This window comes from Colius striatus, chromosome 2, assembly GCF_028858725.1.
Source record: "Colius striatus isolate bColStr4 chromosome 2, bColStr4.1.hap1, whole genome shotgun sequence".
NCBI lineage: Eukaryota > Metazoa > Chordata > Aves > Coliiformes > Coliidae > Colius > Colius striatus.
Genome location: NC_084760.1, coordinates 72,591,887 through 72,618,045, shown reverse-complemented (window position 1 = coordinate 72,618,045; position 26,159 = coordinate 72,591,887). Strand labels below are relative to the sequence as shown.

Below are 26,159 nucleotides of genomic sequence, written 5' to 3'. Positions count from 1 at the left end.
GGGGAAGAGTTGAAGGAGAGGAGGTAAGGTTCTTGTACCATCAAGTCTTTGCCACCAAAACATGTGAGTATTGTCAGGAAAAATGACCTGTATTTTCCTTCCAGCTTAGAAAACAGTGCAGCTAAAAACTGGATGAACTTAAACTCTGGAAACCTATAACCTGTCTTGACATTAGTTGACAAGTGATCTCAAGAAGTAAAAAGAGATTTCCTTGATGCTGAGGCAAAAGGGTTTTCAGACAGTTATAGTGCTGAAGCCTTCAGCAAAAAGTCCTGGAATTATATTTGCAACTTAGAAGTGGAAGGAGGAAGTTTACTTTCATATTTTAAAAATTGCCACCAGTTGAGCTTCTCTTTCCAAGTGCTTATCAGAGTATTCATAGTTTATTACTTCAGTTTATCTTGGTGATGATTTTTGTTGAGAGAGATATATACAAATACTAATAGAAATACTAAAACAAATTACCTAGCACTCCCAGAAAAATCATCCAGAAAGCAGTCAGTCTTTTTAACAAAGGTTTTACATGCCTTCTGGTTCAGTTAGTAGCGTAAAAATCATGGAAAAGATCACTGACAGAGTCATACTACTGTTCGTTAGTGATCACTGTGAATTAACAAATTTTTCAACAAAAATAAGAAGACAATGAAAATGAAGCACAGAAGGAACTAACTTCAAGCATCTGGCTTAATAGTTAACAGTGCTTCATAATTACTGTTGTTCTGTGCAGCAGCTGTAGTTACAAGACAGGTTATCCAGGGAGTTGTGAAGACCATCTCTATTCAAGCTGTGCTTTAAGGCAGCTTGAAAGAGTCCAGGTTACATATTGCTGCCCTGCCTCAGGCCATGCAGCCAAATCCTTTTCCTCCAGCCAGTGCCATCACTTATGGTGAATCAGTTCCAGGAGTTGCTTGCTTGAAGATTTTTTTGACTTTTGGGGGCTGAAGACATTACTTGCTGCAGGGGACAGTTTTGTAGACTTTGACTTGGCAAGGAATCTGTGATTTGGCTCATAAATGCTAGAGTATTGCTAAGCAATAATGAGATGACAATGTCAGACTGAGCACTGAGAGCATGAAAGAAAACAGTGGAATTTATTCTCTAGTCATGAAAGTCATTTGAAGGACTCTTGTTCTTTGAATGCTGTTCTGAATTACTGAATAATTTTTCATAGCTTTTTCTATTAGGTTATAATTTCATCACTTAAGTTCTGAGAAAGAGCTGTAAATTCTACTGGTTTTCCTTCTGCAGAATATACTACAAAGATACATTACTGATGCTCTAAACCTATGAACTCTTTCTGTATCTGAATTGAAGATTCATTGCTGCTTTTAATGTTACTCTGAGAAATTAGTGGTATGTTAATGTAACTCTAATTGTGCAATCAGTATTGGTCTCGAACATGTACATCTTTAAATGAAGAGAAGATGGGAAAGTGCATAGGAGAAAGTAGGAGAACATCTCATTCTTCATCTGAATTAGAATGTATTCTTCCTACCTGAAGAATCAATATTTTAGAAGGCAAGGAGCACCATCTTTTGCTGTCTCTATGCCTATTAGGGGTTCTTAAATTTTAGAAGCCAGGAATTTAGAAAATAATTTCATAGTAGATTTGCATTTTTAGGTATAAGGAATTTGAGTCTGTTACATTAATGCTATAATATATTTATAAATTAGGATTATTTTGTAAGAGATCTTGCTTTGTCACACTGTAAAAAAAATCACTTTTGAAACCTAGTGAACCTTATTTTACTAGTTTCAACTGATTTTCAATTTTCTTTTTTTGTCCCACTCATTTGAATAACTTAATTTTTTACATAGCTGGCTCTGTGGTTCTAGGATCATGGCCTGATAAACTCTTAATTATTCACAAAAATTATGTACATTATGTATTTTTATTGCTGAGTAGTTTGCCTACTGCAAGTATTCCTCTAACCTGAATAAGGAAGAAAGAGACTAGATTTAGAGCATAGTCAAATTGCAGAAGAGATTGGATTCTTGTTTATTCTGGTGAAATTGGCCAAAGAAATTGCCAGAAATTTCCCAGGTGCAATGGATTTCCTGTATTTGTTTCTCTTCTGTATTAAGCAGACATAGACACATTATACTTAGCTGTAAGAAGGTGATGATTTTTTTTTCCATTTGTGGTTTATTAGCTGTTAATTCCATAGTAGAAGTCTTTATCGATTACAACCTTGTAAAATTTCCAGTTGTACTAACAGAATTGTTTTTTTATTTTCTTCAGTGATCTCAACATAGGGAGTTTTGTGCCAGTTCCATTAAATTCCGTGGATCTTCACTCACCAACATTGAGTATATGATTCGTCCTATTTAGTGAGAGTCCTACAAATCTTTTATAATTATACCTACTCAGGGAGCTTGAAACCTATCCTTTTTACCTCTTTTTTTGCTGATGGATATCTCTACATTTTTTAGAATCTGTTTAAAACAGGCAAAACTGACTTAGTAAAATGTGTGTTAAAGGCAAAATAGAGAATTTCTGAGGACTAGACTTCTCAGGTAGCTGTGAGATACTGCCAGAATTAATTTATCTTCCATTATTGTTTGAGGAGGATGAGCAGGTTGTATAGCTAAAGTACACAATACCTTTGTGAATGCAGTTATGGAGACTCATTTGCATTGCTGCTTGCTTGTAAGAAATATATACATATGAAATCACATAAATCCATAAATCTGAGAACTGTTCTTTTCCTAGACAAGTACTACTTTTTCTTCATAAATGAAATTCTTAAGGTAAAAAGAAAGTAGAAAATCAAATTACTGTCTTCATTAATCTAGTGTACTTACTATCTGGAAGCTGTGCTTGTAACACAGAATACTTGTCAATATGTTAGACTGGGGTGGTCCAAGGTCTTGTATAATAACAAAGAAAATGTATATGCTTCTGAAGGCTAAGACTGATATATTACTGGGTTTAAGTTGATAGCATTATTTTTTTGATAGATTGAATCAGATGTCTGTCACAACAGACAGTGTTAGTACTAGCTTTACTTTTTGACATTGGAACAAGTTCTCCGAATCCATGATGATGCTGTTTGTATGTAGCTATTACTGTTGTTTTTATTGATGTCATTAATTTTAATGAACTCAAGCAACACAAGTTATGTTATTACTGTCATAAATCCAAGTACAAATGACCTTAAAATTTGATAGTTTTGTACGAAGGAGTGTCTCAGTCTTCATCCCAATGCTATGAATAAAATTTACTGAGCAGCCCAAAGATTTGCATTTTTTTCAAGTATTACATCTCCTTTGTAATGGTGACTAGATAAAGCTGACAGATGAATGTTAAATGTTCACTCTGTGGTGAAATATAAGAAGAAAGAAACCTTGAAGAAATCCTTCCAGATAGAATGCTTCAATGAAATTCTCCTGAATGGTGAGAGTTCAGGCTCAGGAAAAGGTTATAGGTTACTATACCTATGCACTCTGAAATTGGGGTAAACACAAGTAGTTCAATTAAACACGCAGTTTATTGCAATCTAAGGGCATACAAATAGCATGATTTCATTTATGTATGTTAATTAAATAGCTACAGAATCACATCATGTGGTCATTATTTGCTTGAAATGTTAGGACAGCTTATGTGCAATCACCTGGTTGTAGTAATGCTGAGTCCCTAAGTGGGAGCAGCCCATGCACAATGGAGTAACACTTCTTTTTGTCCCTTGAGGGATTAACAACAGTGGTAAAATTCTTTTCCTCCTCCTTCTCCAGCAATTCATTTGCCTTGCTGTTGGAGATGTAGGCTTCTTTGTGCCATGGGCACCATTGCTCAGAGTACCATGTGGACTAGGGGCTTCCCTGGGGGATAGAGTCCAATAGGAGTGGTGCTTTTCTTGGGGACTCTCAGGGCAGGACCTGGTGGCCAGGGACCATCCCATCACCTCAGCCAAGCGGAAGGGCAGCTGAGGGGAGGCCCTGGTGATTGACACTCAGCTGCTGGTGGTCTCAGTTCAGCAGGGCCTGTGGCAGAGTAGTCTCTTCCCTTTCTAGTAATTTAGTTTGACTTAACCTCCAGACATTTCTGATGTTTCTATAAGGTTGTGTACTATGGTCATGTTCATAAATGGTAATACTCAGTTAAAAATAATTTTGAGGCAAATAAAATCAGAAATGTCATGTGTGCTTATGTGTACTATGTTATATACAGCTATATATTTTTCTAGTACCGTACAGTCACTCACCATCAGTAGGCCCTACTGCCATTGCTTGTATTTGGTTGCCTTTTTTACTAATCTGTGTGTGTACTTAGTGTCATCAGCTAACTGTCTGCCCACTAGGATAAATTTTATCACATGACTAAGAAAATGACCAACAAAAGCAGTAATGAATGTTCTTCCTACCCCAATATTAGCAAGTGCACTTCAAAAATCTTGACTTTAGTAAATCGCTGTTGTATTAGATTCATCAAACATGCACTGATGTGACTTTATAAATTATTTCTGATATTTTTATATTTTTAGCTGAACACCACTTTTTAAATGTTTAGCTTATCAGTGCTTTTACTAGCTTACAATCTTGAGAACTCCCTGAATTAAAAAAAAAAACTCCACAAATCTCTGTGCATTGTTTTTTTGTTTGTTTGGTCTTGGGTTTTTTTACTGAAAGTAAGACTATAAATTATAATGTTAGGCAGGACTTGGGCCAGAAGACTAAAATGAAAGAGAAAATTCTTCCATGGTCCTAGTATACTATTTCTCTATGCTATCTGTGTATATCTTCAATGCATTTATTTACTAAATCTATCTGAAATATTTTTAGTTTTTTAAAAATGTTATTGATGGGTTAAGAAGACTCCATACAGCAAAGGGAGGACTCAGTGTAGCATTCAAAGAGAAGGTAAAACTCTCTGTACCTTTGTAAATAAAGCCAGGAAAAAGTACTGGTAGAAGAAAGGAGGGACGTCTTCCTGGCAGTCAGCATGTAGTATTTTAGTATGGGTATTTTGGAATGAGATGTTGCAGTTGCATAGATTCTTATATGGTATTATAGGTGGAATAAGTTGGGCTAAGAGCAGTAATAAGCTATTTGCTATGGTCACAGGCTGAGACAAGGTGAAGCTATTGAAGGTTTCTAAGCTTGTATTAAGACAATCTAAAAAGGTAGATGGAAATTGCTTCTGCTGCTCCTTATGTTTTGGCACTTCCCATATTCTCAGGGGACTTTGATGATGTTTACTGACACTTCTGACAGCAGTCAAAAGATTTTTGTAGAACATACTGTAGCCTCCCTGGCTTTTTGAGTGAAGGTATTGGAGCATGCTACAAAGTCTAAATGCATCTTTGTTCTTCATTGCAAAGTTATCTTTTCAAAGATGAAGCAGGGAACTTGCTGAAATTGAGGACAAATTGATGATTGGTACCAAAATGATAGTATTATTGCAGAAGAAAAACCAAGATATATTGCTATTGTTAGCCGTAAAATTTGGAGCTTGCCCTTTGGATATGCCAGACGGATGGTAAAGGAAGGGGAAAAAAAATAAAAGGAATTTGAGCACAGTTACATTATGGAAGGGGTTTCTGAATATCAGATGAACCATGACATGTTTTTTTTTCTTCATTATGCTCTCTGCTCCAACATCAAGGCCACAGAGGGTGAGCACAAGTGCTATAGTAACTATGATAGTGGTGGAGCACTCAACCTAGCTACTGTTATGGATGACTCTAGGTCTTTTTCTAGACTTGCTTGTTAGTCAATTTTTAGGGAAATTGACATACCAGTAATATTTTTTAGTGTTTGTCTTTTTACATTTATAACAGTAGTCCTTTAAATTCCTCTCTCTCATCACACTGTTTGGTGAGCTCCAGCTTTCCTTTTCTGTCCTTCTGCCCATAGACCTGATTCATACCAATCCACAGAGCTTTCTTTTGTTAGAGGAGCTGAAAATAGCAGTTAGGATCCTTACATTAACAGAACCACATTTCTGATTTTTCTGACTTCTCCATTTACCTTGGAGAAGTAATAGTTTTGAAATTTTGTGTCTTAGCACTGGCTGTTACAGGCAGCCCGCTATTTGCCAACTCAGTTTTCAGCACTTTGTACAATGTGCCAAGATTGCTGTTGAAAAAAGTGGCCTTAAACAACTTCTGCAACCTCATTATCCTCATCTGCCTTTGGAATTCCATCATCTAGTGAGCATTAATTCATTTTGATGGCATTGGTGTTGCCCTGTAGACCTTAGAGCTTTCAGGATAATGACAGGGCAGGACTACTCCCTTCCCCTGTCTTGTCACATCTGAGTGGCTTAGTTTGCACTTTAGGTATGCTTTGTGAAGTAGCCCTGCTAGCTTTGTGGCAGCCAAGCTGAAGGATGACAACATAGAAGCTGGAGAAAAGAGGAGACAGAGCTTGCTTTTGAAAAATGGTACCATCCAAACCCTTAGAAACAATGTTTTAAACAACTGTTAGATGATATGCTGTGCCTTGCCTATGCTTGTCTAAAATAAGTATAAGATGACAGCAAAATTTTTTAAAATTGGGTTTTGGTTTTATTTTTTTTTTAAAGCTTCAGAGAATTTATTTTTCTCAACCTTATTGTAGATCTTAATTTCAGTCTGGAAGTTTACCTGAGTACTTTCTTTCAGCTTTCTACAGAAGTTGTGATTGTCTTAGCAGAAAACATAGCACTGAGAAATTATTGCATTGAACAAAAAATAAAATCCAGAGATGCTTGTTTGTCAAGTAATCATCTACAGACTGAGCCCATTCCTATATAGGAAAGAAATAAATTGCTGAAGTTGTCATCCACAAAGTAACTTGCACTGCTACAAAACATCAGGAAGGGAATATAATAATTTCTGCAAATATAGCAAATAGATTCAATATGCCGGAAGAGATCTTTATATAAGGACAGGCATAGTTATTAAATTTATAAATTGATAGGTGATTTTCTTCAGTTTGAACTATCGTGGCTTAGATGGAAACTAATATTTTTTCCCCTTCATGTCTCAAAACAGTTTCTATGCTTCTCAGTCAAAATTGTTGAGCTTCATACTATTTTTTTTGACAGAGTATCTCAGTTGATTACAAAATTATTAGTATGTGTTTGAGAGAGCAACCTTACACTATACCTGCTGGGTTTTTTTTAATGTAAGAACTAAGCTGAAAGACAAACAAGGAACAGAAAAATAAAATGACTTGTATTTAAACATTTTCATCTTTGCTAAATGACTTTGTAGAGCAGGAGCTAAGAAGGGCCAAATTCTGTTCATGTTTGTATTAGTGTAAATTTTTAAGAAAGTCAGCGAACTTAGTAAGGTTATTTTAGGAGCATGTATATGATAATGAAACAGTTGCAAACATTAGAAGTTACTGTCAGGCTTCATTTACTTTTTTCTCAGTTGGTAACAAATCCAGCCTTGCAGTCCTAGCAGACGTGAGATTTTATGTGATTTGGTGTATTCCCTAGAGGAGCATAATTGTCACGAGAGAGAAAATCTACAACTGTTGCATGCTGTGGAAGGGCCTTTAAAGAATGGCACAGAAGAAAGGGACAAAGAAAATTATGAATCTGTCAAAGTCTTAGCAACAAAGGAAACTCAAAATGCCATCTCTTATTTGTAATATGTAGTAGGATAATATGTGAATATTTAATGAAGTACCAGATACTTTGAATCATCTATTAAATTTTTATCAAGTCTTTCATGTTCAAAGTATAAAACAAGTTGATGACTTTACACCATATATGATAGTGTTTCTTTCTATATTTAGTGTAAACTCAAAATGAGATGAAGAGGTTTGTCTAATAGAGGACTGTGATAAACAGAAGATCTTGAGCCAGGTTACTACCTGGCTGTAGATCCTGAACATGCCAAAATGAATGTTGTGTATTACAGCCACTGTTTTGTGTCTTTATCAACACCAGAATTTAAACTCAGTGAAGGAGATGAGTTTTGGCTTAGGCATATATCTAATTATGCCTTTGGGTCCACAGTATACTGGAGCTTTCATAACCCGATGGAGTGAACTGAAGAAAAAGCAAAGGTTTTTAACAATTAGGTCCTAGAAGGTGGTTTGAATGAGTGACTATTATGTGACCATAATCTTCAGTTTAATGCCACTTGGAAGAGAAAGGCTACAGTTTTGTGATTTGAAAGAACTTTATCACATTTTTATTCAAAGTGGAATTTTGGCTTTTGCAATATAAAAGCAATTATATATGCCTTTTGAAGATACAGTTAAGCCTTGTTCCATTTAAAGATGATGGCAAAATTACTGTTATACACAGTGCTTGTTCAAAGCCCATAGCAAGTTTGGTACAAGAGAAAGGTGAGGAGTAGGCAAAGGCAGGAGCAGATGGAAAGTTGCTATTGATAGAAAAATAGGGAACATGAGAAACTGTTCATACCGTGACTTAAATCTGCATTGGGAGTGTCCTAGCAAGCTTAGTGGCTCCTTAGTGGATAATGTTTCAGAGCAGTCTTCTCTCCAGTAACTCCTTACTAAATACTAATAAATGTGGCTTATTTGGTAAGCTTACTGCAAAGCATTTATTATTTTCAGTGATAAAACATCTTGGTGTGTTCTTGGACATTTATGTCTATAATGCATGTATACATATATTGCTTGCTCAAAGCTGCTACAAAATTTTATCCTTTGCTATATATTGGGAATTTATATTCCAAACATCTCTGCTGCACATTTGGAGAGTTAGAGTTGAGTGGAGTCTGTGCATCTTCCCTATAGCTCTCCACTATAGGAAAAGGTAGCTTTCACCTTAGATTGTTATGCTCTCTTTGTCTGTGAAATTTTGTAAGGTGTAGTCCTGACAGCACTGATGACCTACAAAAATTATGGCAGATGATACGTAGGTAACCCACTAAACTATATTAAATATTACTATTTACTTCACTTTTATTGCAATTGCAATTTGTTGGTAAATAGTTGTGGTTTTCTCTTATAGCTCTTGAGGTCTGGCAGTGTTTCAGTGACACAGAAGGTTTCGGAACTACTAAACTATGCTTTTGATATACAATAGCATTTGTCCAGAAATAAGCTTTGTAGGACATGCATGTATATATGTGCATATTTCTTACAAATGCCAGCAAAGGTATCTATTAATTTGCTTGGCTACCATTAATTCATTTAGTGCATATCAATCAAGAAATTAAACTTTTTTTTAGTTTCTGAACCAATACTTTCTGTAACTATTTCTGTGGATATCATATAGATGTATATGGGAATAAACACATAAAATCTGTGTAGACATTAACATAGAGTATCAATCAGCTGATAGGATGAGCATATTCCAAGCATATTCAGATAGCTTTTTTCAGATAGCTGTTTTTGTCCCATTCTGATATTGTATATTATCTCAGAAAAAAATCAAAATAGTTTGGTTTGAATATGCTCTGGAAGAACCATATAGGTATTGTATCTATACTACTGGTCATTTTATTAATTTTCTTTATAAAAGGCTAAGAAAGTAAGAAAAGCAAGCCTGTTGCCATGAGGCTTACAGTTCCTATAGAGAGGGCATCTCTAAGAATTGTGAGAACCACTGTTATCTCAACAAGTATGTATAGGAACACATGGTGAAACAGAGTAATCTGGAAATGCTACCAACTTATATTATCGATTATTGGTCAGTAGTAGAGTATTCACGTGTATTGATTAAAATTATACTTGTTAAAATGTTATACATTCAGAAAGTAAAAGTATACCTAATTTATTATTTTACCAGAACACACAATAAACAATGAATTGGTTTTTATTCATGTGAAATACCTCTCAGCCTTAAGTAGTGCATACAAGAATTATTTAAACTCTAAGTGTGTTTTCATGAGTGCATTGTGCATGCGTTTAAAAGCTATTGCTTTCAGGAGAAAACTGAAAATGCAAATAAATATAATATGACATTACAAGATCTACGTATCTCAAATTACTTCCAAAATACTAGCAACTACACTTTGCTTCTTTCTGCGAAATAAGCAAATTTACATCTTTTAAGAGCCCTGGAACCTTATTATATAAAAGTTTCTGACAGTGTGGCAGATTAAACTTTATAGACCACAGGAAAATGGCTTCTTTTTTTGAGAGAATGCTTCTAATAAATTATTCTTAATTTTAGATTAGGCGTGAAGCTGCTGTCCTGAGATTGAGATTTCCCAAATAAATCTCTCTGTTTCTTTAGATACATTTGCTGTATTAGGGCCTTGATGCTTAACTGAAAGCTTTAGGTGGGCCTTATTTTGCAGAGGAAAAAAAGAAACACGAAAAGCTCCAGAAAAGTGTTGGTCTTCACAATCAGATGAAAGGTGACAACATTTAGTGACACTCTTTGGCATGCAGTTACTCTTTCCTGGAACTTTCTCTGATACATCATCACTTCTGTTGGTGAGGTGCAATACACCTCCTCTCCTTTCAGGAACATTAAACATCAGTGAGGGATGATGTGCCTCCACCATGTCAACTTGCTGTGTGATTATTTTGCATTCAAGGTTCATCTTCATCCCTCTCAGTTTTTTTACTTTATTGGGATTTTCTGCTACATATTGAGAATAAAGCCAGAACTTCACATTAGCTTCATTCCATGTTTTATTTTATGAAATGATTGAATTCTAAATTGTCAGTGATTACAAGAATATGTAGGGATTACTCAATTGAAAGCAGTAGTGAAACTAGATATAAACTCAGGTGGGCCAGAACACTTGATGGTTTTCATTGGAATATCCATGTACTTGTATGGATATTTTAAGTGTTATTTAACCTATCACTCATACATATTAGATATTATAGTTAATATTTAGGTCTGTGTTCCCTATTAAACTGAGGCTTTGATAATCAAGGCTTTGTATGTAAATATATATATTCATGTGCACACATCTTTTTCCTTCTCAATAACTTCTAAATTCATTTGCTGACTTCAAGTAATTATAACAGAAAGGTGAAGGTCTTCAAGAGATTTTAAAGTGAGCGGTCATGAAAATTGATGATGAGTTGAGGGAAAAAGCAGGTTCTCTACCATCTAGTAAAGGGAAATGTTTGACATAACTGGACTCTTGTTTTACCTGGATTTTCAATGAATTAGATTAAAAAAAAAATTAAAATACTGGAAGCCAAGCTAACATTTTGTTATGTACATTCAGTTGGTTATATGATGTTGATCGATCAATATGTATAATGTTGTGGAGGTTATTGGTTTAAAAACTAATTTATTTCTCATGTAAAGGGAGTAAGAAAAAACAAAATAAGTATTTCAACTAGATTATAGACCAATGGGAAATAAACTAAACTCTGTAGAATAGTCCTATAACATATTATTAGACTAAGAGTATGACAATCCTTTTCCACAGAGGTAATAATTGAGAAAAACATGGCTGTAAATCGGGACATCCTAATATCCAAACATACCAGATGGATTCTGACCTTATTAATATGGAGGTAAGGTAGCTTTTGGAATTTTTTTCTCTTGATGCTGCCTCTGTGGGATGCATGTAAAAGTGAATAATTCCAGCCTGGCTTTCTTCACATTGGAACTTTTTATGCAGAGTAGGAGAAGGTGCTGCTCTTGGTGACATCCCACTCTTCAGTTCTCTACTCACTGTAAAATGTGTCATTTGGAATCAAAGACAACTGTCAGATTCCGAGGAGGGTGATTTTTTTTCTCTCTTGTTCCTTTTCTGCACAAATTCAAGGAACTTGACATAAGGAATTTTTTCAAAACATTGGCCAGGCAAAGAAAGATCTAGGCCAAATGTGTTTGTTTCCTATTTCCAAAAATGATAACAGAAATGAGTTTTGTGTATACGATTTTGAGTTTCCAGAAGCCAAATATAGCCAAATATAGCCAATTATAGTCAGTATAGCAGTCCCATCTTTAATCATAATGTTATGTATTTTCGAGTTAGTAAAGGAATTACCCATCAAGTAGAATTACTTAAGATATAGAAGTTACAAATACTGTCATTAAATTCAAATATAGAATTTTATAAGATGATTGTTTAAGATATAAAGGTTACAAATACTATCATTTAATTCAAATACAGAATTGTACAGGATGAAAAACATGGTAACTAAATAACTCTCCAGTCTGTCATAAGAAAGAAAGCATAGATCAGATACACTTAATCAGTATAATTGATGAGTTTACCTTTATATTTCGGATTAGCTATGGATCGTAAGCTTCTCTTCATTTTCCTTTATCTCTCTCTAAAGTGGAATTTCTATTGTGAATGTCACTTTAGTTGTGTTCTCTGTGACAGTGGAATTAACCTCCTTGGCTGACTGGCAAAACTATTATTTCAACATGTGCTCACAGTTTAGTTAGAAATTCAGAAAGAGCTAAAAATAAATGTTTCCCATATGAGATAAATGAGATAATGTCATGAACTTGTGTCAATTTATAACAGTATTAATAAAACCTTTTCTTCAAGTATGTCTCATCAGAATGAGTATAAACTAGCAACTAAAATTAAGAAAAAACAAAATAAAATTTTCCTAAATTAATTTTTACACTTTATGAAAAGGAAACAGGTAACAAATTTAGTATCTTGAGGTGGAGTTGCACTACCTGCCTTTCATTGTAAAATGATTGCTTTGTTGGGACTTCATGAGATGTTGCTGTAATTGATGACACATGCACTCTCAGCTTGTCCCAGTTGCAGGGTGAGATGCTTAAACCTCAGTGGGAAAGTTTAAGGTTGTGTATTTTGTCTTGCTAATTTAGCTAAGAAAAAATGTGCACAGGTAGTATGGTGAGTTTGTTAATGCTGCAGAACTGCACTGAAGCTCTAATTTGTGTCTAAAAATCTGATGATGGCATTTATGTGCCAGTAGACACAATTTTTTACTTTGAAGAGGTACCATTAACAAAAACAATGAAAGACTCTATGCATGAAGCTTGAGCTGATTATTTAATGTGCCAAAAATTACATATGCAAAAGTTGGGGAAAAAAAGAAGTCTTCATGACTTTTACATTTCATTTAGTTTATCTTAAAGCCTTATTAGCAGCATTATTAGATGAAACACTTCCTTGAAAAAACTGTGATTTTTGTAGTTGATGCTATGCTGTCAGCAAATTTTAGGTTACTTAACTAAGAATGTCACTGGTATTTTTCTTTCCACAGTTACTAAAGTGATAAAATAAATGATACTTAATTTTAAGCATAACGGAAGAGTTACTATTTGTAAATTTGAGATCACAAGTGTATATTTATCTGTATATAGACTGATCTGCCTTCCCAAATAAACATATATAACAGAAACTATCATACTAGTTAGCGTACTAGAAACAGAACAGATTTGTGTTGGCTGTTAACAGTCATTATTATATATATGGGGTGTCTGTTTTTGTGTACAAATATACACATATTCTTAAATATATACATATTTAAGAATACATATACACACACGCACAAAAAATTAATAACTGCTCTGGAACGAGAATCTACATTCCAAAAGCTCTCAGATTTCAGGGACCGTGACATAGATATGGGTGAAACCCACAAACACATTTACATTCTTTTTGGATGCCAGAGTGATACTGAACAATCTGTCATGGACATACTTGCACTGATATTGTTAGACTTACTCTGTCTTCCTCTTAAAAAGTACTTTGCACATAAAAATTTGTTTATTGTGTGTACACAAAATAACTGTCCAGCATTTTGCTGATTCCCTCTGTCAGGCAGCCTCAAATTCTTTGATGTTGCATTGCTAAATACTATAGTTAGCCAGAACAGAACCTCTCATGTCCACAAATGCTTCTTGTCCTGGATGCAGACTGTTAAAGTGCTCTGAATTGCTGCATGTTACCATCAAACAGATTGTCCTTAGGTTGGAATATGCCTTAATAGCATAACAGGGTTGATGTTACAATTTAGAACCTTTGGTTATGACAGTCCTGCCTAGTTTGGGTTGGAATTTTGCTGCCAGGGTAGTGTGCATTAGACTGGCATAGTTAAGTGAGATGGAACCACTCTGGAGTCATTGTAGCTGAACTGACACTTCATTGCTCCAACTCATTTTTGTGTTCAAAGGTGACCAAATGGAAATAAAACCATGTTAGACCTGTTAAATGCAGAAGTACTTCAAATGTGGAATGTCTATCATTTTGTCATGACATTTTAAAAAATGAATCTTTGAGCAAGATTGTTTTACCAGCAACTAAGAAGAAAAGTTGTAATTTTCCCCTTTATATTTTAAAATATTCCCTTTCACTTTAGTAGAAAAGCGATTAATCTCTAGATTAAAAATTGTGATTATACAATGAAAGAGTTCATTCCAGAAAAGATTTAAGAAAGTGATGAATCTCGGTTAGTAGAAAAGTGGGGTTATGTGAATGCAAACAAGGTGTGGAAAAGATAGTAGTAATACAAACTACTGTATTTTTCTGTTTATTATGAGAACTAGAGAATTGCTGGCTAGATGCAGATGCATTATGCCATGTTACTGCAGTTTCTTTTTCTGTATCCACAGAAGATTCTGCTTTGTAGAGGTTCTGATATTTCAGTATAGTTTTCCATTAGAATTTAAGACTACCAATATCAACTTTAAATTATATGTGCAGAGAACTAGCACTACTACTTGGAGCTTTCTTACTGCTTCTCCTGCTATGCAGTAGACTCCAGAGTGATATATAAAGGGTGTGAAATTGCAAAGAGCATTTTCTGCTAGCAGTTGGAGAATCACAGCACCTGCTGATACCTGGACTTGTAGAGTATAGGCCAGTCTTTCTGTCATCTGCTAGATTCTTCCAGCCAGCTGCCCTCTGATGATTATGTTTTTAAATGGACCATTCTGCAATACATTAAATAACTTTCATCTTGATATATTTATTAATTCCGTTCTTTCTCAAAATGTTGCCTTTTGGGATCCAATTCTTGATGGGAAGTAGCAGACATTTAAACATTTGTTTGTTCAGAGATAATTTGAAGTGTTTCATGTGATTTCTGAAGTAGATTGAGTTCAATTTTTAATTATATTTATGAACTAAAGTTTTATATACAAGGTCTCATCTGTACATAAAAGATCTACTATATAAAGCCAAGCACCATATGTGTATATGTGTTAGTAACATTTTTTAGCTGCAGTGTTCTAGTATGTAGACTCTCAGGTATTAATCTTAACTTTTTTACCTTTTTATATTTTTTCCTATATCTTTAGTATTTTTTCAATTCTATATATTTACTTCCAATCCTAATGGATTTTCTTTCTAAGTCTTGCTTCTATCTGTTGTAATTTTTTTTTCCTTCATTCTTTCTTGCCTTTCTGATTCCTTCATTTTTTTTCAACTTTTCCTTTGTTAACCATGGACTTCTGTTGTTGGGGCTTCTTCCCCATAATGGACAAAATTCCTCAGCCTTCCCCCACCCCTCCTTATTATTTTCTCCTCTCCACCTTTCCCTTCAGTGTACTTTAAGAACTTTCTTTCTTAGATCACCCCAAAATGTTAATCCAATACTGTTTCCATCAGTTCTGGGGTCTGAGTTTGGTGGGGTTTTGTTTGTTTTGGTTTGGGTTTTTTTTGTTTGTTTGTTTGGTTTTGTTTATAAAGGTACTTTGTCTTTTTATTATAGAGTGAAGTGCTGATCCCAAAAGTGATCAATTAAACCTTTCTCTAGCCCAGTAATTTTTACTTTCAGTATTCTCGGTGGAGTAAATGGGTCTCATGCTAGCTGTGGTAAGAGTTTTACTTAGAGGGTTCAGGTTTAAAGACATGTAAAGACATATCAGGATATAGAAAACCTATTTAAGACAGTTTTTACTAATGAGATATTAATAGTGTACAGAATTAGTTGTTCAGGCCAGATTCAGATTGTTCAATATTTTGGGGTTTTTTTTTCCTTTCTTTGCAGGAGACACAGGATTTGAGTAGACTTATTTTTAGGGTAGACAATGGCTCTTTTTTTTTTTTTGTACATTATCATACCATAATACTGCTTGCATTATGCTGAAGACTGGGTTGATATATCATGTTTAGAAGTCAGGGCCCAATTTTTGGAAAATGACACATGAACTCTCAAATGTATTCAGGCTTTTCACTCCTCCTGTACCAATTCTGGTCAACAAAATGCGTTAGAGGTTAGTTGGTTGTGTGCTAGAAACTCTTTTTTTCTTACAGAGCTCATATTCTAATAGCTTTCTATAATATAGCACTTTGTGTGGAGGTGGTCCAGATAAATATCTCCTAAGCCTTGGATTTCTTCCAAAGTACTTTATTGTTTTTCTATTTATAGTAACATGTCTGTTCATGTGTTATACGCCTGACCTGTTGGATGAAGCATTTGTTCAGTGAGCAGTGAAACCAATGCAGCTGCTTCGCTGTGGGTGCATGCTTAGAGCCTGCAACCCACTGTATACCACCAGAGCAGTAATTCATCCCATCACTGTCTCCATGAGGCTGCATGGAGCTTTATGTGTGCTGGAAGGAGAAACTTTGGACCATCCTTCCCTCAGTAGAGAGGCACTAATTTGGGTCTTTCAGCCAAGTACACCCACATACTAGATTTTGTAAAATGTCTTTGATAACTACATTTCTATAAGTCTTTCTTTCAAATGCTGATTCAAAAGAAGCTGGGCAGACAGTGTGTCTTGATATGCCTTGTTTGCTTGGAAAACACTGAAATTAAAGAATGTTGTCTGAAGAATTAACTCTTGTCTATCTTCTTTCTGTGGGTAACTGTAGAACCAAATATTTATGTTATCTAAACTGTCTGTCTCTGTGTAGTCTTGCTAACTTGAAGTAGAGGGAGGGTAAGGATTATTTTTTGCCTTGTATGCTGTGTAAACATTATACCAGAATGTAGAGATGTAAACCAACTTTATGGTGTGATATGGTTGATTAATGCTCAGGTTGTACTCTGCTATAAGTCATAAAACTTCAAAAAGGAAACAATTTGAGAGTGTAGAAAACATATTCTACAGTGCAGACTCCTGGCATATTTAACCTCATTCTCTATGTCTAACAGTGGCAACAGCATGTTACCCATCATCTCTATCAGAGGGCATATATCTGCCTGTTTTCTCCAGAATCTGCTCTGGACATGTTTTTGAAGGCTTTGACTAATCTCTTTTTAAACCTGTTGTTTGCTTCTCAAGGCAACAAGTTCTAAGTACTCAATATACAGTTTGAAAAAAGTACTTTATCTTTTTGAAACTTGAATCATGTAATTTTCAACAAACATTTATCATATTGTGCTGCTTGGATTTGTGTTCACTATACCTGGTGCTCCTGAGATGATTTTGTAACCCTTGGTCATATTTCTTCCCCTTTCCAAATTATGGACTCTTACCCCTTTTTGACCTGTCTTCCGAAAGCATCTGCTCCAGCCTCTTTATAATTTTGATTGTCGTTTTTCCTACTGGCTTTTTAGTTCCTGCATCGGTGTAACAGATTGCTTCCTACTTGCTGGTAACTCTTTTCCTTAATTGAATTTGAAACTGTTTGCTAAACACACCCCCTAAATTGTCAATAACATTTTGAAATTTTGTCAAGTCTTCCAGCATGCTTTCAATTTTTGTTTCTTTAGTTTTCATTGTAAACTTAAAAACACATTTAATTTCTAGTCTATAATTCAAATTGTTAATGAAGAGATGAAGAAAACAGATAAGCAACAGAATCTTCTAAATCTTTTCTAAAAATGGTCTTCTGTTTTTAAAATGATCACGATATTCCACCCGGCTTCATACTTCTCCTATAATAATCTGAACATTGTAGTTGGTAAGAAAGTTTTTATTAAAGATCAAAACATATGTTATTTTCAGCTTCTCCAGAAGGATAACAGGGCTTATGACAAGGAATGATGGAAATCAAAATTGACTGATGTGACTTTTTTCTTGACAAAACTTGTTATCTTCTAAGTGTTTATATACAATAGTTTCATTGCTTACTGTTTCAAGTATTTTCTAGAGATGGAAGTTAAACTATTATTTCCCAAATTCTTTTGCCTACCATTTTTTTCTTAAATATGAGTAACGTTTTTGCTTTTTTTAGTCTTCTGATATTTAAGTTATGCTTGTGAGTCTTAAGAGGTATATGCTAAAAGTTCTCTGTTAGCCTAAGCCAGCACCTGAAATATCCAAGGATAAAGCTCATTAGATCCAGACAATTTGAAAATATTTAACTTTGTAGTCTTAGATCAGTTCCTTCCTGTTTTTGTGTAGCAGGAACTTAAGTGTTGATTGATAATAATAACTGGGAGATTCGAGGCTACAGTGAAGATTAGTATCATATGTAGATTCTAGATTAATGGAAAAAAAGGGGCCTTTAGAATCATGGAATGGTAGTGTTTGGAAGGGACCTCTAAAGATCATCTCGTCCAACTCCCTGCTAAAGCAAATCCACCTACAGTAACGCATCCAGGCAGGTTTAAAAACCTCCCAAGAAGGAGACTCCACACCCACTCTGGGCAGCCTGTGCCAATGCTCCTTCATCCTCACAGTAAAGAAGTTTTTCCTTAAGTGCAATTTTTGTTGTCATAGGAATGTTTTTCTCTAATAACACACATAATGATTTTGAGAACCAAAGTTAATCCAAGAATGATTGCTAATTCTTGAAGTCTAGTTCCTTGCTGTCTTTGGCAAATGTACTGTAACATGCCAGAAAACCCCTCCTGTAAGCAGAATTTTAAGAGCTCTTCAACATATTACTTTTATTCTCACACTAGTCAGACTCGTTTCAGGAAAGTGCAGACTACTGATACGATTAAGATGTGAAAATATACCTCTTAAAGCCTCTGTGGTTCTGACAAGAAGATACGACCTCTGTGTTAGTATACTACTTAAATATTACCTCATTTATTCCTTAAATAGGTATAAAAATGAAGCACTGGTTGAAAGCCATGACATGTTTTGTCATTGTGTGCTTAGTTTTCTAAGTAGTAACAACATTGCAATTTCATGACTTCTGATTGGGGAGAGAAAGTTGAGGGAAAGTAAATTACTGATTGAATTTAGTGTGTAACAAAGATGCCTATTGTTTGTGAAAAAACGGAAAACTTTATGGGCCATTGAAGTGTTTTTAACAGCTTTTGAGCAATGAGGGTGCAGTAAAGATGGAGTCTTTTTTCTTTCTTGTTCTCATTTTCAATTCTGCTTAATTATCTCAGGCTCTGATGCAAACTTAACAGGTGCAGACTATCCGGTACTATACTGCCTACCTATTGTATGGTATTTGTTCCTTTTCCCACTCTCTACCTTAGCAGATTAACAACATGAAAAGTAGCATGCTTTGTTCTAGTAAAATCAGTGTTTGGGTGGATTTGTTTTAATGTAGCTTTTGTTTAAGCTAGATGAGGCAGGTGAAAGAAACTCTTTTTTCTCATAAAGTTGAAAATAGCAGCATAGTCCTCATTCCTGCAAGGATTTCTTTCCCAGTCTTCCATAGGCTCTGAAGACACCTCTCTCTGGTGCAACAGAATTTCTGGGCTTAGGGATATCTCCACACTGTTAAGAGTGAAATCTCAGCAATTGTTGTCCCCTGACAGATCCAGTCAAGCTAGTAGATGCTCTGAGTCTTAGTATCTATCAGTCTTCAAATATGTGAGAGACTTCAGCAGGAAAGAATTAAATAATCTAAGGAAAAATATATGTATTGTAGAATTAAATACTTAAGTTAGGCATCAGTAAGGTACTAGCAGGTGGGATGGGTTGCCTGAAGACACTGTAGAATCTCTTTCAATGGGAGATTTTTAGGGACAAGTTAGACAAATATCTGTTAGAAGTAGTAGTTGCGTAAATTAACCATGTATATGGATAGATAGATTACTTAAGCTTTAGAGATCCCTTCCGACTCTATGTTCCTTAATTAAATGTGGAAGACTGAAAGCTTAAACACAAAAGAGTTTTAGGCATTTACTGACGGAACCAGGAGGATAGGTCTGATAAGCTGTGAGGGATCATGTTGCTAAGGGGGTATGCAATAACATAGGATCAAGCAACAGTCTGCCCAAAGCCCACCATCTCAAGCCTGAAGAGCAAATCTAACTGATTGCTTGTAACCGATGGCATGAGCTCTTCTGTTTTGGATTGTTTCAAGAAGCGTGCTGGGATTCAAACACGCACACGCACATACACATCGGCACGTATTGATGATATGATAGAATGGTGACATAGTGTATTCTAATCTATTTTAATTAGAAAAGCCTATTAGAAAGTCACCCACTTTATGTTGTTAGTGTGTGAAAATTAAAATTTATTACCACTGTCAAAAGAAAGGCTCTGAAGACTTGTTTGGTGCCAGTAGCTGCGTTCAATTCTTTATTTTCTAGTATAATCATCAATTTGGATCTAAGCAATATTAAAATATTCATTTCTAATGTAATATAGATTTAAAAACAATCAAAAAATCACCACTCAGCAGGATTAATTTCAAGATAACAGCAAAACCATTCAAATTCCTCCCTACTAACTGTAATTTTTTTAAAAAATGTTCTTTACCGGACCTTTCAAACCTGTGGCTAAATCTGTGGAAATTGGGAGCAAAAAAAAAATATTGCCAGAGTTTGATAAGGTGGTTCTTTTATATGTTTGAATTTAAAAGGTTCCCCACACTAGTCGTAACAATGCTTTCAAGCTGGTACCAGCTTGAACAGGTGAAATAACTAATCCATTATAAGTGTCCAAGACAAATACATATTATAAAGTATCTGTGTAGATAAGAGCAGTAAATGAGATTTGTGTAGTTCTGTCTTTATCTTAGTACTGGTAGAATAGAAGTAGTCTTGCTAACATTAATAACTTTGTGCTGCTCATAGTGAGAACCAGCCAATCTAACTGCAGCGCGTGACAATCTTTACACATGCAGAACTAAAAGAACAAGGACTTAAACATTATACAAATTTCAGCTACAACATAGAAGTCAACAAGCCTTGAATATGTTCCTCACATTTATATGGAATGGGAATTAAGGCTAGATTAAGAAGATCCATTCAGAAGTATTTTGGTCTCTTCTTTCCATATTCCTTGAACATAACCATCTAGAAATTGCTACCGTATAATTTCCTGATACTGAAGTAACTTGTCCCTGCTGGTTTTTGTTTGATTGGGTTTTTTTCCTTCTCCTCTGCCTCCTTCTTGTGATAACATATACTTTTTGATACAATGTAGATTTTAAGTAGCTTTTAGTGTGTTTTAAACTACATTTTAAGCTGCTCAAAGGGCTTTTCAGGCTGTTACCACATTTATGCTGTGTGATAGAGTTAATGTGGACTCCTTTTAAAGAAACGTCTCTTGTTACCTCCATGTGTACTGATGCATCTGTAATTCTTTGTCTGCTTGCATGACAATGCAGCAAGAAGATGGGAGTTATTCCCTGGAGCAATGTCATGAAGCCATTTATGCTTTGTGGTAGCTAGGATGCTTGTTGATAAAAATTTGCTCAATATATAGACTTGGGACTGTTCCCAGTGAGTAGAATGGTGCAGTTCTCCTGGTTTGGGAAGAAAAAGAATGTTAGTGTTGCAAGCTCTGCTGGGTCATGTTCCCTGCTTTTAGGGGCTAGAGAACCAGCCTTGGCTTTATTTGGCTTGCTGTTATGAGAGTATCTTTGCTGTCTTGCTGCCATGGTGATATGCACAGTGCTTGAAAGAAGCTCCATGAAACAATTTCTGCAAATACACTTACAGAACTGTAAAAACCTGCATAAGACAGTGGTCATCTTAGCAAGAGTGTGAGCCATCCTGATGAAGAAATGGCATAAAGCAGTGTCCCAGACCTAAATGCCTCTTTGTCAGTTCCAAATTTTTCTTGCCAGTAGCATGAGGAAATAAGGCAAGGTTTTAACCTCTTTCTCAAAAGTCCTACCATGTGTCTGACTGCAGCCTTAGATCTGGACACCCAGTCCAATAATTTCTAATTCTTTTCAGACATTGCCATGATTATACATAGCAGGAGAAATAAAAAAGATCAAAATTTTCTTTATTTCAGGAGTAGGATTTTTAAATGGTTGAAGAAGATTTGTTTGTGCTGCATTCTTATAAGATTTTAGGTACTATATTAGAAAACATAGATTTAAACATACATTTGAAAGGTATGCAATTGCCTAATATGCATTATGTTTAAAATATGTGTATAACCTAAGCAGCATATTCAGTGTTAATTATAGGTAGAAGGATATATTTATCTCTAAATTTCAGAAAACTTGTTTATGTTTGTTTGAACAAATTTACTGTGCTGTAGATTTTTATAGATTGAAATGAAATGCTTATATTTGGGGTTTTTTTAAATGCATGAGCTGGTTTTATCTGGTTTATGCACTAGTTTGGAAGTTTTTGAAGCCTATTGAAAAGAAAAAAACCCAGTCCTTTATGCATATTGGAAAATGTTCTTTATTACTCTGAAGCTTATTACCTCTTATAACAACATATCGGGAACAATGCTGAAGTAGATTTTCATTTGTAAATATGATGTTGCTTCCCTCCCTTACACTTTTCCTGCTTTCCCTTGTACTTTTCTAATTTCCCATTCCTTTATAAAGCTTTTTTTCTTTATGTGGCATCTTATTACAGGTGAATAATGAAAATTAGGAAAATAACTATGATGACAAAAGACTGAGGGAGCTGGGCCTCCTCAGCTTGGAGAAGGCTGGGTGTCAGGAGGATGGAGCCAGGCTGTTCTCAATGATGTCCAATGATAGGACATGGAGCAATGGCTACAAGCTGGAACATAAGAGGTTCCAAAGAAATACAAGGAAGAATTTATTCACTGTGAGGGTGATGGGACACTGGAACATGCTACCCAGATGGGTTGTGGAGTCTGCTTCTCTGGGGACATTCCAAACCCACCTGGATGAGTTCGTGTGTGGCCTGCTCTGGCAGGGGGGTTGCACTAGATGATCTTTTGAGGTCCCTTCCAACCTTTAAGATTCTGTGATTCTGTGTAACAGAAGTTAGACTTTTATGGTTTTTGTTTGTAGGTTTCTGCAAGTTCTCTTCAATGGCAAAATACACGTATTTGTTTGAACAGTTGATTTCAGAATAAAATATACTTTATGTTCCTGTAGCTATGTAAATTGCGTGTCAGGAGATTGTGCTTAGGAGGTTTCACGTGCACTTTTATTCTGACTTAGTATGGCAGGATTTCATATTGTAGAATAATGTAGTACTATACAATGTTTTGATATTTAATCTGAGGTGCAGAGGTCATTGTCTATCATACTGAGATCAAGTGTCTCCCATTGTTTCCTTGAATCCCATCTAACAGTGAATTTGTTTTCCTTATGCTACAAGTACTGTGGGGCAAGGACTTGCCAAAGTGTTTCAGTTCCTTTAACAATCACAACAACAATGTCAGTTACTTTGTCTAGCAATTAAAAAGACTTTCTCTTCAGTTTTCTTGCAATAGTGTGTTTTATTACAGCCAAACACAACAAAACTCTCAAGACTTTTGAATGGCATCCTAAGTATGTACTTTACCTGTGAGGCACAATCAGAAGAAACATGTTTAATGTAAGAACTATTATTTTAGTACATAATAGTTTCCTTATGATACAAACAGAAAGCAGTCTGAATTCTCAATATTATTTGTGACATGAATTATTTAACAAGGTATGAGAGATTTAAAATACATCTCAAGGTGATACCTGAAGGACTGTTTTGTGAATGTTTTCATCCTGAAATGTGCTTCATGTTGACAGCTATGGCAGTTAAGAGCTTCAAAGAATTTTAGATCTTATGTAAAAGTTTTAGAGTCTCAGGTCATTGACTGGAATGTGCTCACACCATTAAAACTTTTTTAATCTTAATCTCTTTCAGTCCCAGCAAAGATGCATTGTGATCTTTGCACTGGTATGCTGCTTTGCAATTCTGGTTGCACTGATATTTTCGGCAGTGGATATTATGGGAGAAGATGAGGATGGACTCTCAGAAAAGAACTGTCAAAATAACTGTCGGTAAGAGGTAACAAAAAAAACTTCTCTTTTGGGGTGGACAAAAACCTATCTGTATTATATAATGGCATGAAGTAATTACAGTAGTACTGTGGTGGTGTAATTGGGAGTGGTAGGTAACAGACAAAGAAGTGGTTTCTTGTTTTGAATTTCTGGTTTTAGAGATTGATTTGACAAAATAAAGCATACTTTTTCTGAAGAGTTTTTTTGGTGATATGTTTGATGCAAGACTCTTGTGTTAGTTCAATTATTTTGGAAGCCTGGGTCAATGCCCATTAAATTTCAGTACATGAGTATTGAGGTGGCTCATAGTTTGAAATTCTAGCATGTCTGTCTTTCATCCTTTTTTTTTTCTTTCTCCAAGAAGATCACTTAACACTTTTCACTTAAGACTGCTATCCCTTTTATGCCGGCGGGTCTTAAATATATTCCTCTTTGCTGCACTCCTCTAATTGGCACAGTGGCTTTCCTAGGAACTGTGAAGAAAATTTAGGGATGCTGTCAGAAGGACTGGGGTATTGACTATGTTGTGTGAAGATTTGCCTCAGACATCTGTCATTTCTGTAAATACTCTAGATTTAAGTAAGTGATTAGATTTTGGACACCTTTCATTTCCAGACTGTGAATTTAATTTTTCCTCTTCTCACTGTTGTATTCTCCATTAATCTGTTCTTCAGTGATGACCAGTGCTTTTTTTTCATGGTATTGCCACATGTCCTCTTCTGTCCACCAGTAAAGCGGTTTTAACAAGTGTTTGTAGACTTCATTCACAATTGTATTCTAATTTTTTTCAAGTCTTTAACTTGTATATAGAGCACCCTCTTTGATTCATTTTGTGGAAAAACAGTCATCCTTAAATAACTTCTGAGAAATCCATTATAATTTCAGCGGGGAATTGCTGGAGTGGGAAGAGGCCTCTGAGCATCCTCTGGTCCATTCCCTTGCTCAGAACAAGGTCAGCTACAGCAAATTGCTCCAGGATGTGCACAGTCAGGTTTTGCATAGCTCCCAGGGTAGACTCCAAAGCCTTCTTGGGCAACCTGTTTTACTGTTTGTACAGAACCTACTCAGCTACCAATAGCTAGGTATACAGTGAGTTAGAGATAATTTTCTTTTTTTTTTTTTTAAATAATCTTGTTAAAAATTGATGTTTCTTTGAGCAGCTTCTTATTTCTGCTATTCTTCATTGATTTTGTGTAAAAACTCTTTGGGGACAGTGTCTTTCTATGGCACACCCATCACAATGCAGTCAGCAGCAATTCACAATCCAGCAAATTGGATTATGTTATTGCAATTATGCTGGGGTTTTACAGTATTTTTACATGCAGCTTAAAAAAAAAGGGATGGGGGTGGAGATTTTTTAAATTTGTGGCTTCTTTCAAATAGAACATAGCTGCAGCACCAGGTAGCTTTGTCCTGAAACCTGTTTTTGTAACAGAAACCTGTTTTTTGGTTTTTAAAAATGGTTTGGTCCTCATCTGTTCTTTTTCTTGTACACTTATAGTTCTGAGCAGCCTTCTAATATTTTGCCTGAGTTTTCTAGAGTTCAGCAAGCTTTCCTTTTCTCATCAACGTTTTAGGAATTCTCCCCTGTGAGTTGCTGCCTTCCAAAATTTTAAGATACTGCATGTGTCACCTCTACACCCACTATCTCCATGTGCGAGTTTTGACAGAACTAGGTCAGATGAGGGGAAGTCTTTGTGCTCATTGGATTCAATGTGCTGCACATGACTTCAACACATGCAATAACTACTGCACCATGTTAGTTGTATCAACAGATAACTCCCATTTTGTTCTGAGTTGCTGCATAGGCCTAGCTAAGGAAGAATTTATTCTTCACTTTGTATTCTTCCAATAGGAGAAAAAAAATCAGGGTGTTAGCAACATACAGTGCTATGGAAAACTGGGATATTATCTTTTCCGTGTGTAAGATATTCATTACTGTGTCACTTTGTATGGGTTACACCAATCTGACCTTCTAAAGAATGGTCAATCTTTTTTGTTAGTTGGTCACTATTGTGTCTCTGGGACTATATTAAAGGAGCCTGGAAGTAAATTCAACAGATTGACTTTAAACATAAAAGTCAATGAAGCTGTTCTGCATTTACAGTGATAAAAGTGATCTCAGACCCCAGCTCTATTTTAAGATGCCTTTCAAAGAGTGATTGAAGTGCGTGATCTAGCTGCTAATGCCTGAACCAGAAGGCACATCAATGCTGTGTGTATAAACTGCTTAAAACATTTCTAATAACAGTATCTAAGTGCTGGCAGCTGCTACCTGCTAACATTGAATCCTGCTCCACATGATGA

General features: G+C 35.3%; 1 protein-coding gene across 1 annotated transcript in view; it reads left to right on the top strand.

Annotated features, from left to right (window-relative positions):
* Window positions 1–26,159, top strand: part of PLD5 (phospholipase D family member 5) — a 190,533-nt gene that overhangs the window by 49,000 nt on the left and 115,374 nt on the right. Inside the window, 1 exon segment of the mRNA XM_061990364.1 lies at window positions 23,716–23,852. Coding sequence (XP_061846348.1) covers window positions 23,716–23,852 — 137 coding nt within the window.